Source organism: Paramisgurnus dabryanus, chromosome 13 (assembly GCF_030506205.2).
Source record: "Paramisgurnus dabryanus chromosome 13, PD_genome_1.1, whole genome shotgun sequence".
NCBI classification, from domain to species: domain Eukaryota; kingdom Metazoa; phylum Chordata; class Actinopteri; order Cypriniformes; family Cobitidae; genus Paramisgurnus; species Paramisgurnus dabryanus.
The window spans coordinates 11,751,290-11,764,282 of NC_133349.1; the positions used below are offsets into that span (position 1 = coordinate 11,751,290).

Here is a 12,993-nt window from a genome sequence, read left to right on the forward strand (position 1 = left end):
CCTGTCAATCATTTTGGGTTGTGTCTATTCCAGTGACAAAGTCTGGCAAAATATCCAGAATGTCTTACACATCCTGCAGGTGTGGTTGAGGTGAATTTTTTAGTTGAATTACCGTACTTCAATTGGTAACACCTAAAAAATTAACTTAATTTTTCTCACTTTAAAGGTGCAATGTGTACATTTTTGGAGGATCTCTTAACCGAAATGCAATATAAAATACATAACTATGTTTTCAAGACCTTGCATAATGAACTGTGAAAACAACCTATTTTTGGTCACAAACAAGCTTTTCCTCTACCCTAAAACAGGCAAAACACAGAAAACGGTTTAAATAGAGACTTCAAAGACTAGTGCCAAAAATACAGCACTGATCCTGACGTGTAGAAAGCTTGAGCAATGTTTTTCAAAAATGGAAATAAGAGGGAACAGGGATCCGGAAGCAAACAGCGTCCGTGAAATCAAAGATCGGAAGAGAGGAGGGGGTTAAGAATGAATCTGCATCTCATTGGAGGCCTAATGAATTACCTCATCCTCGACCCCCCCCCCCCCCCACCCAGCCCCTCACCCCGGATGGATGATGCAAGCAGTCATGGTGCCTCTCATGAGGGTGTGAGCGTGGGGACCAGACTCACTGGAAGCTCAGAGTAAACAGCAGCTGCTGGGACACAGCCAGGGAGAGAAAGAGAAAGCGAGGAAAAGAGAAAATAAAGAGAGAGACTGTGAGGGTGCTGTAATGTCCTCTCGCTGTTAAACTTTGTGAGAGAATAGCTAATAAAAAATGAAAACGTATTTAATCACTGCCTGAATATACATTACATATATTAAATATACGTCGTAGTAACATTATTTTCACACAATATAAATAGTATAATTTGATGTAATGTATTATATTCAAGTTATAATTCCCTCTTGGTCTTAACAGGCTTTTAAAAACAGCTATCTATAGAATCTGTCAAATACCGGTAGATGATTTTCAAGACCATAATGTATTATTCACACGTCATGGTCCCATTCAAACCACAACCACAATGAGATTAGATGAAAGTGGGGGCTTTGATAGGTGAAGGTCTCCTCTGTGGCCACAATGTTTTCTTTCAACTAAAGATCTTTAGAATAAAGCCTGGGATACAATTTTTGGTTGTCCCAGATGAAAGATTGCCATTGTAAAACAATCGCTGCAATTTCTGTAATCGTGGCTCTTCATTGGTGGTCTGATGTTGTATAGGGAGGGAGAGAGGTTCAAAGACGGCCATTTTCCAGGTCTTGCGTACGGTAGTTTACTGACAGTGTCAGAAATTCAGCATGATCAACGCACAGTGTGTTTGCTACTATGACCTGCGTACTGGTATTTGTTCACCACTAGCGCATGCTGGTGACGTGCGCTAACGTGTGACCCAGCCGTCAACACTTCTGTGTCATCATCGTATAGTCTACATTATTGTCTTCCACCATGTTTAAACGAGGGATGTGGATTTTATAAAAAAATTCGATTAATCCACTAGTCTGAATACGGAGTACTCGATTAAAGGCGCTCTAAGCGAATTGACGCGTTTTAGACCATAAAACATTTTTTGTTACATACCGGAAACATCTCCTCACTATCTGCTTGCTGCCTGTCCGCTGATCAAACTGTAAAAAAACGCGATCTCTGTAGACAGCCCAGGCTTCACAAACGGCAATATCAACATAGTGGCCAAACCTAGCACCACAAAACAAAACAAAGTATTCCAGCCAATAAACGACAAAAAGGATTTGCGGGTGGGGGTTGGGCGCGTTCATGAAAGCACGAAAGGGAGGGGGAGGAGTTGGCTACGCTCGGTCGGTTTGAAAACAGTTCAAACGTCAACAAAAACTAACGTCTCGCAGATTCGCTTAGAGAGCCTTTAACTGGGGAACGTCATGGTGAAAATAAAAATATTTTTATTAAAAACACTCAAATAAAACTTAATTTTGAAGAAACTATGACAGAACAATGAACACATACTAGATTATTAATTAATTCATGTTTAAATATGAGATGATAACCCATTGAACTTGTGACAGCGCTGTACATTTTGCACCTGACTGACTGTTTTTTCAAAAATCACTGCAATGAATACTTTTAAACCATAGTGCCTCAGTGATGTGAGGTGTGGTCGGCTTCACGGATCAGCAGGTTGCCACGCATTGCGCGGGTGCGCTGACTTATTTGATTGTTTTAGAATCATGCGTGGTAACGTTACTTATGTCACATGCCGGTCGATCATCGATGCCACGTTCGAGTACTCAAGCAATCGAGTACTCTTGCCCATCCCTCGTTTAAACGATCCATGTTGCACTGTGGATATGGTAATGATCTTATAGGAGTGCGAAAAATCCTACAGTGTATTCCGGGCTTAAGAGACGAGGTCTCCTATGTGTCAAGTCCTTCACAAAGATGAAAGCCATAGATGACGTGAAGAGACGGATGCCATTCATAACTTCCTGCTTTATCACCATGCCAGCAGGCTTCCCTTGGGGACTCATGCAATGTGTTAAATATTCAAAGACTTCTGTCATTTAAGTAACAACAAGAGTTTCTTTACACCAATAATCAATTTTCCAGCATGCACCAACATATTAGATTATTAGATTAAATTGTATCCTGCATTAAATTATTTATACTATAGTATTCATGAAATGTAACGAATAATCTTTCTTCATAATGAAAGCCTTTATATTTATGCCTGCTTTGTGTTATTCTTATGTAAATTAAAACTGAACAATAACTGGAACAATATAAGTAACAGCCAAAGTAAATATAAATCAACCCTTCATTTTAGGATTGTCAGAATTCCTAAAAAAAAAAAAAAAAAAAAAACACGGTTAACCAGCATGTACATGACATAAATATCTTAATTTAAAATAGATTCTGTTAAATTCTGCATTCGAGTTGCCAACCCCACCCAACGACTCTGTGGATATCCCAGCAGCAAAAACCTAATTATGAGTTTCACATGTAGACCCAACCTGAGAGCTGGAGCACTTACACAATGTGAACTCACTCCTACCATGGCCAGGACAGCAAGAGAGAATCAGAGCCAAGAAAATCATTCACAAATTAAACATAAGCAAACTGTTATACTGCAAATTAGGCATGAGGCTTAAAATAACACACCAATTGTTACAATTTTTGTTTAACATGTGGTGACTATTTTGGTTAAGACCAGAGACAGGTCATATGACCACATTGTTTTGATTGCACTGTTCTGATCTGTATCTAGCTAATGCAAGCAATGTGCTGGTCAAAAGACGAAGCATAACAAAATACCAATCTGAGGTTGTTACGTCAGTGTTATTTCAAACGGCTGAGTAATCTCTGTTGACCATCCCTGTAAGAGTCTAGGTTAAATGCATCTTTTGTTTGCACTTTTGAAACTTATGACCTTTTGAAATATGTGTCTAGACTTGGAAAACAGCTCTAAATTATAGAAGAACCATGGCACAGTGGGTAGTGAGTGCAGTGCACCTATAGCATATCACAATGGTTGGCAATATATATATATATATATATATATATATATATATATATATATATATATATATATATATATATATATATATATATATATATATATATATATATATATATATATATATATATATATATATATATATATATATATATACACACAGGGCTCAACAAAGGACTGCCCGGTGGCCTGGGGCAAGTGTGAGAGACATTTGGGCCAGTAAAAAGTATTCGGGCAAGTGCTTCACCCTCAGTCACTAAAATATATTTTCATCAATGTATATTGTTTAAAATCTTGGAAGCAGACATTCACTTGGGTAAAACACGACGAAAGAAACAATGCAATATTTTGCAAAATTTGCTGTCAGTTTAAAGGTAAAGCAGAAACGTTAGGAGCCTTTTTTCGTTGGAACATGTCTGTTGTATATGTATACAATTATTTTTGACTTCTGAATTATTATTTTAAAATATGTGACACTGACATTTTTTATTGGGGCCAGTGAAAATTTTGGCAGGGCAAGTGAAAACCTGAACCACTGGCCTGACTGGGCCAGTATAAAAATTTTTTTGCGTTGAGCACTGATATATAATTTAATTTTAGTACTCTAAAAAGTAACATTACAGAATAGATCAGCTGACTGTCATAACAGTCTGTGTACTTCATGATATGATCAACTCTTTCCAGTCCTCTCATGGAAAACAGACTTTAAAACCTGCCTTTGACAACACAGAGGAAGTCTAAAGTGGAGTACAGCTGTTACAGACTAAAGTTAGGACACGACACATCAAGACTGCAAAATAAGGGAGAGTTCCTTATTACATCTCCAGGTTTCCAGTGTAATAAACTTTGAACTTAACACCACCTTAAAGATGATACTGTACGACAAAGAATGTGGCTCAGGTATTTCAAACGTTTTTTAGAAAGATTTTTAGAAAGATTATAACGTTCGGTTTTAAAACCTAGTATGCTGCTTACCTAGACAAAATTTTATGACATAACATAACAGACATGCTCCTGGCACAAATCTAAAGTTTCGATGCTTACGACATCTCGATTTAGCCACATTTTAACTTTCTAACTGGTTTGACTGTACTGACATTACATACACAACCAAACATCCAAAATTTCAAATTTATCTTTAAAACAATGTGTGAACATGTTAAGCCTGAAGTATAGTTCAGTTTTTATGTGTATGCGTGGTTCAGTGTACAGTGCAAGTGATGCAAATTTCATCATATTTGTGTTTAGGTTCTAATCTCAACATTTTGAGCATGCAAAAAATTTTAAGCATAACTTATTATTAGGACACAGTTCACTGGAGGTTGTGGGTGCACAACAACATTTTGGTTTATATAATGTTGAAAAATTATGATTTTTTTGCCACACCACACGTAACTGCAAAAAGCATATCAACCATCATGTTCCATTAAAATATAACAAATGCAACGATCCCAATGTATTCGAGGAATTTCATATTTTAGTACAGTGTCAGTTTGACGCCTTTATTCAATGTGAGAAGCTCTTCTTGTTTCAGGCCTGTGATTTACACCATCTGGGTGCTACACGGGAAAGCAAACCTGACATGATTCAATCTGTATCTGCAGGCATGAGTCCTGGAATCTCGTCACACAGTTCCTTCCCTATCTGCTCTCTCTCTTTCTTCATCTCGCTCGCTCACTCACTCGGCCAAACAGAGGACACACATTCACTGAGGAATGTTTAACATTCTTAGCACTCTGTGGCCACACCAGAAAACACACCATAGTCTGTCAAATTATAGTTTGTAAGGTAGCTTGACCTCTGTCCTCATTTCAACAAACAATTTTTGTCCAGATTTGCATAATGTAAAGCTTTTCCAAAATGTGTAGATCTGTTATGAAGTGAAATAGGATTTCCACTGGCACACAGGGGATTTACTAAATCCTTTTTAAATGCAAACTTTTATGGGCATTGTGAGAAGCAACATTCAGTAAAGCTTATTTGATATTTTTGGCAGCTGAGATTATGTAAATGAAATTAACGATAACCAGGGGTTTAGCAGTCCTTATGCAAAAACCACATGTGGCCTTGAAAATATCTTTGCCTCATATTTTTTTTCAGTTTCTGACAATTAATTACTCCAGAGACACACTTTATAGGCCAGATTTGATGTACTGGAGAAGCGCATCCATTCCTCAGGCTGTTTCAGTTATCACTGGTGCACATGAGTGCTAAAGCTTGTGGTTTGGATTCATAAATTCGAATCATTTGATTATTTTACACCAATTTAACACACTTCTCCAGGCTATTAGTACTCATTTAAAGGTTAATTTCAAATTTGCATAATGCAAAGGTCAAAAACTGTGCTGATTGCTGAACTCGTCTTTTTTGCAGCCTTTAACTTTTGCAAGGAGTCGGTCTCCTCCCCAAAGTGATCTTACAAAGCCAATAATGTTGTCATCCTAAAAAGGCACATTTACATAACGGCTCATTGGTTCAGGGTTTTGGAACTGAATGATACCGTTTGACGGGTGTGACAGAGAGGTGTGTGCATGACTATGTGTTGGGGGGGGGGTCATCATTACATATTACACAACAGAAACTGGCTTTTAAGTTATCGCTGGGTTTCTAAAGAATACCCAATGATACCCATTTACTACCAAACCCATTTATGGCCAACATTTATTGATCACACTAAACTGGCAAAGCCTCCACAATGAGAACACAGGCACTCAGACCCTGACAAACAATACATGTTTAATGTTTTATTGAACCTGAACAGCGCACCTCTTTGAACTTATCTAGAAGAAGAGACAACAGAGCTATTAAATCTAATAAAACATTGATGGACAACATTACTACACTTTTTAGCCACAAAAATAATGATTTGTCCTGAATTAGTGGAAGGTAACATATTAGCTAGGCAGATTCATCTGGACGGCCAATATGATAGACAGAAATGTTAGCTCTTCTGACACTGTTTCTCACACCAATTCTGTATCTTTAGCATGCAAATTTACAAAAAAAAAAAAAAAACACTAAACAGTTGTAACGAATATTAAAGCAGCAGCTAATGAGTGTTTGATTCAGACTTATTAAGCAGGATGAAGTTCGATGAACTTTAATGAATCATCACAATGCAGCCAGATTCTAAGTTTAGCAGAGTGGGACAATAGTGAGGGAGCACCAAACAGTGCCGACAGCTGGGGGTGTAAAATGAAAGGCGGAAGGGGAACCGACACTCGTAGCTGAATGCAGATCTAAAGAAAAGAGAGATTAGAAGATGCTCTTCAAAATTCCTGACAAGGCAGAACGCCACCGAGCAGACCTCATCCAACTAAAAAAACCTCAGCTCCCATTCATGTTGTGGGCTTCACATTGTCTTTTCTCTCAGTCGAGTGAATAAGTGTGAGCTAGCAAGCTTATTGGTTATGTTTTGCCTTTACGATAAGTCCACATCCACACAAAGCCAAAGCTTTCACTATCTGATATTTTATTTCCTCTCAAAAACATGTGTCCTGTGTGAACAAAACGCAGAAAGTCGTAAGGGGGTGACGTAGTGAGGATGCATGTGTCATGGCAACAAGTTACGTTTAAGCTCTTTGTCACAGGGGTTTTAAATACAGAACAACATTAACGATGAGAAATGTCTGGAGAGACAAAAAGAGACAAAATAGCAGAGATCAGGGAGCTCCTTACTATATGTGCATGAAACTGATTGATTACCAGCTTCAAAGATCAGCACGAGTCATGCGCAAGTTTTTGATAAGATCAGAAAATAAATGTATGTGTGTGGCTTGGCTTGACTTCCATTAAGGGAAATAGCAGATGATAAGCTTATCCCAGGGTTCCCATACCTTAGTAAACTTCAATTTCAAGGACCTCTCAAGGACTTTCCAGGTCCAAAACCCCTTAAATTCAAGGACTTAAGCCCAATTTATAGTCGTGTGTAAGTTCTACGTATCTACGGCGTAGGTTATCCGTAGCCTGTACGTAGCTCTGCGTAGCCTGACGTGCACCTCTCAAAATTTTAACTGCGCGTCAGTTCTACGCGGACCGCAAGCGCTGTGATTGGTCCACCAGAACCCCTCCCGTCAGGTAAAAAACTGCGTCAAAGGTATTTCCGTTTGCGACAGTGAAAACAAAGAATGGCCAAGTTGAGGAGTGATTTAACTCAAACTGCAACAAAAGTCACTGTTTATTTACTTCCATCATTGCTGGTCTTCTCAAATCATAAACAACAAGTTGCTGTTTCTTCTTCGTTTCTGGGTTAACTTGCCAAGCTGCTTCTTCTTTGACGGTCGCGCTGCTACTGTGGTTACACACCTGGATACTGCCTACCAGCGGTCTGCGCGCGTGTTTGCACGTCGACGCGGAAGACGACGCAAATATAAATGAAAACCGACGCAGAACCTACGCCATCGCGGCTACACCGTAGAACCTACGCACAACTATAATGAGCCGTTAAATGTGGGGACACATTTCAAGTGACAGCAAGGTTACCTTTAAAGATACATTGTTACAGTTCCCTTTAAGGGAACTCGTGCTGCGTCACTGCGGTGACACTTTGGGGATGCCTCCAAGGGTAAGGGCGTCTGAATGTGTAAATCAAATTCAACAAATGGTGAGGGTTAACGACAAAGACAGGGTGACGCGATCTGAAATATTGCCAAAGACAGCGTTACAGGGACGCAGGAAGTATGGCAAGGGAGACGCAGCGCGTCGTTCCCTTCTCAGGGAAAAACAGTTACATACGTAACCCGAGACATTTTCATGTGTCAAACACAACTATGCAAAAAAGCGTTTTGGTATGAATCAACATTCACATACAGAAGATATAAGCATTTTAGCAACAGTTTAGCAAGTGTGCTTAAAAAGTCTAGATTTTTTATGATATTATCCTACACTATACAGGGAATAATATAGATTTTTATCCAGAAAACTTTTGCATAAAATAGATTCAAGCACTTTCAATGACCTGTATCTATGTATGTATATTTTCAAAAACTTACCAGGACCTTTGATTTTTTTCCCCAGATCCACAAACTTTCAAGGATTTCAAGGACCTGTGGGAACCCTGTTATACATTTTTCTATTTTTTCTATTATCTCCATGTGAAAGGGCTAAAATATATGGATTGTCTGTATACACAAACACGCAAGGGTGTCGGTTTCAGATTTTATCATTTGGGACACACACACAAAAAAATAGCGGATTCAGGCTCCCAAATGACCAGTACAAATCCGACACGAGATTTGTAAAAGTACAGCTAAAAGCGCCTCTGTGTGGATGGCCCCTAAGATGGTAGGACAATAAATGGTAATTAATCAGACTAAAGCCACAAATGGGGCTCTACTTTGATGGATTAAAAGACAGTTAATATGTAACAGGAAACAGTAAATGAAGTCCTCAATGTAAAGGACAAAAGCACAAAGGCAACATCTTGTCCCACTATCTAACAAAAAAGACCATTGAAATAGAAAAAGCATAAGTCTTCAAAGTGATCACCAATTGACAAACACTAAGTTAAGTATGTACCTATTCTCACGCTTAAATGGCATAAATGGAACAGATTTAAGACAATGCTTCTCACAGAGAGATAAATGATAAATTATGCAATAGATGACCAAGTCTGTGAAAATTTCTAGGAATTCTTATACATTGGATTAGATCACCAATGCACAGTATGATCACCATCTTCCTCTGCAACAACATGAAGTTGCATACAAGATATTCAGCAGGGCAATAAACAAGGGAACTGCTAAAATTCAGTGTTAAGGGTGGGTGGAACTGTAATTATTTACCACATAAAGTCGGTTGGGGATAAGGATCAGTTTGGAAAAATCTTCATGACCATGTAAGTCAGTGGCTGCTCTTGCAGTTTCGCACCAAATGAATGCATTTCACACCATGTCAATAATGACACTTCAGTCCAGTTTCTGAGTTTAGAAGAACCTAAAAACATGGGTCTCCGATAAGATAACATCTTGATTTTATTCCCTACGGTAGAAGAACAGTGAACAGCATATGGTTTTACTTATTAGGTTTAGTCACTGATGCTGTCATATTAAAAAACTTGTTTGTTTTCTTCCGTTTCAAGTACTTGATCAGTCGCTTGAATCAATGGGTTTCGACTTTAATGATCTTTTATTTTATGCTACAGGTTGCAAAGCGCATGAGCGAGGCACAGAAGTACTGCACTATAAAACAGCGTTAGTTTTTATGCAAGTCTGTTCAATTACATTAAATCATTGCGTAAACACGCGACCAGGGTAAACAAATATCTGATGCACTGTCCATCCATTCAGCACGCATTGCGTAATTCCCGCGTGAATATCTGATGATTCAACACGTCACGTCAGCCCCCCCAACACGTCATACCCTGGATATGATGACGACATAACAAACCAGTAATGGAGAATATTAGGTGGTCTCGTCCAATATAAATTAAAATAAAAATACTTGTATGAAACTAATTAGATCTGATACTAACTGATATCCAGGGAGTTTCATAAGGGAATGAATTACATATGCACAAAATCAGATTATGGGGGTGATTATTAAGAACTGAACCAGAATGCATTAATTCCTGAGTATCTTGGAAAAGTTAACCTTACATGTAGCAGGTTTAATATTGTTCTTGTTCTAGTATTATATATTCAGCGTACATTAATAAGATGAAAGGTTTATGGATTTCTATCTTACACACCATGGTAATCATATTGAGGTACACAGATTACGGGACAATATTTAGAATAAACTACATATACTTACGTGCTTCCGATGGTGTCACCTGATTCATCCCCAGCTGTGTGTCAATATCTTTGCTTTCCATGTGTTGCGTTAAATCATGCGGATTTTCTCGCTAGACATGTATTCATTCCTTCACTGAGACACGGAAACTTCCTCTGATCGTTCCGGTGTCCAAAGGCACACGAGACCGATCCCCGTTTCCACTTGAGGCGCGACAAAAATCCCCGAAACAATCAGACGGAAGAATTTACAAAAACAATGTTAAGTATGAGATAGACGTATGTATATCCAGACATAAAAGTCCAATCAAGAATTCCCGTATGTTGTTCCCGGTGTGTGTAAATAAACTTCGTGACTATGAGCGGACGCAGTCGCTCCCCTCTGCCGCTCTGAGGTGATGATGATGGCACGCACGCTGCTCAGCTCATTGCGAGCTGAAGATCGGCCCATCTCGGCCTTCGGGTTGGGCTGTACCATTATGTCGATTAGGGGTGGATTCAAAATAATAGCACTTCCTTATTATCAAATGTGGTTAATTTGCACTTTCTAAATATTAAAATTATTTAAATGACAACTTTAGAAATTTATATTTTTGTATTTTTTACACAAAGAAGCCCGTATCTCTTTAAATACTAGTAACTATTTTACCTTTCTACCTGCTTTGTGTTTCAGGTGTACGCATGCCTGCGTCTCCAAAATGTTTTTTTTTTTTGCGTCTCCAAAATGTTAAAACAGACTATTTTAAAACTAAAAAAGCAAATAACCTTGTATCGTGCTTTAAAATGCCTATATTAAGAGACACAATTCCTATTATGTATATGGATATAAATATATGTATACGGAGGTATTTATAAATACAATCTAAATTTAACTCAGAAATAGTTAGGGGTTAAAATCATATACACGTTAAATTAAATTGAAGGTGGTGAAAAGTGGGTAACTTGTAAGGGTTACATTAGTTGTTATGTTAGTTATTGTGTGGATAAGCAAATTGCTCAAATGAATGTAATTAAAACTAAATAAAAAAGTTATATTAATAATAATCTTATTGCATCATAATAACAAATTATGTTTTATTTTTAATTGACTTGAAAAACCTGACCAAATACATCTTACATTATGTTGAAGCTGCTTGCCACCTGTAGAGTCCAGCTGGCATTTGCTCAAGAGGGGATAAGAGTGGAGGTTACTGGAGAGGGGGATTGGTGTTTGAGCAAGATTGTGGGGTGCAAATGGCACGCTTGAGAGGGGACATCCCGTCCCGTGAATAGACCGGTGGGGCTCCTTTGTGCAGCTGTTGGCCTGTGTTAGCACAAACCCCCAAGAGCCACCTGTCACTACTGCAACTGGACAGAGTGGTTGAGGGAACCCTGAAAGGGTGAGCCTACCAGATCACAAAGAACTGCATCAAAATATGTGGGTATATAAGTGTTTTTTGTCAGGAAAGTATAAAGGAGTTTTCATTTTTGACAACTATCCCTTTAAATCCATTGCAGAGTGCATTAAACAAGATTTATTTTGCAAAGCTTCAGAAAAATGTGGATGTAAAAATTAAAAGTAGCAACTACTCTGCAGTCTTTGTTGGTACATTTTAAATCCCTTTTTTTCAGTAACTTAGTGTTCTGCTATTGCGTTGTTTGTGCGCTATAATCCGATTATTGTCTGTTTATGCAACTTTATTCATTAACCCTTCGTAATGACTACTAAAATAATGAGGTTAAAATAAGGAGCATTGTGAACTAGAAACCTACACAGACATGCACCCACGCACACACACAAAATATTTATGTCATTGTGGGCGTACACAAACTTAACACATTCTGGGCAATATTTTAATGCCTTTGTTGACTTGATAGCTGTCTCCTAAAACTGAGGACTGGGGGATATCCAACTTTGGGGTAGCTAAACAAGGCTCTGATATAATCAAATTAGATTTAGGTACAGCAATTACACAGATCTCTTGAGTAGAAAGCGAGAAACAAATCTAGTTTAATTGTTTTGCCAAGGGAGGAAAGCATGAGTTTAGACATCTTTGAGTCTTGTTCTTTATTTACACTTCTGTTATGCAGATAGGGTGCACACCCATAGTTTCACTAATGCTGCACATGACCAGTAAACATAGATTCAAATCTATAGTTATAAATAGGAACGAGAGAATTCTCAAAATTTAATTGAAAATAAAAAAGATGGTTAAAATAGGGTTCAAGATCAGCATACTCCAATACAGATGTCTTCAGTTTAAAATGATTTGACCTTTTGGAGTTTGTTACATTGCATCCTATTTACATATTTAGAAATGTTTTAACCAAGTATTTATACATGGTGAGACTCAAGTCATTCTGAAGAAGCTTCCTGCCTTGAAGAATCCCGGGGTCAGCATCTCTGCATGGTCAGGGTCATCACTGGCCCCTTAATGAAATCACAAAAACAAGAATGCCCAATGCATCTTCCCACAGTTGCAATCTACCATAAGTATGTTTCTATTTAAGGAAAGTGGCATTAACATGTTATTGAGAAAACATTAAAAAGTTGCTTGCAAACGAGGAATCAGTTTCATACCATAGTAGACCCGGGTAGTTTGTCTGTAATCAATTTCCTCCAGTCAGCTGCGGTGCAGGTCAAATGTTCCATGACATTGGATTTTATAAATGAAGGTGATGAAATGATGTAGATCTACAGCAAACAATGGTACAAATGGTTCGCAAATATTAATGATTGATGGGAAAAGTAAGTCTTTGTAAACTGTGGGAAGCTTTTCAAAAAAGACAAT

General features: G+C 38.1%; 1 protein-coding gene across 4 annotated transcripts in view; it reads right to left on the reverse strand.

The window, feature by feature from the left end:
• map7d1a (MAP7 domain containing 1a) overlaps positions 1-10,642 on the reverse strand; it is a 37,149-nt gene extending 26,507 nt beyond the window's left edge. For 2 of the 4 annotated variants that reach the window (XM_065298454.2, XM_065298453.1), the window contains exon 1: positions 10,245-10,642. In XM_065298454.2, coding sequence (XP_065154526.1) covers positions 10,245-10,305 — 61 coding nt within the window. In that variant the 5' untranslated portion in view covers positions 10,306-10,642. The remainder of the gene's footprint in view (positions 1-10,244) is intronic. The other 2 variants (XM_065298456.1, XM_065298455.1) reach the window with 1 other exon arrangement.
• Positions 10,643-12,993: the final 2,351 nt, after the last annotated feature.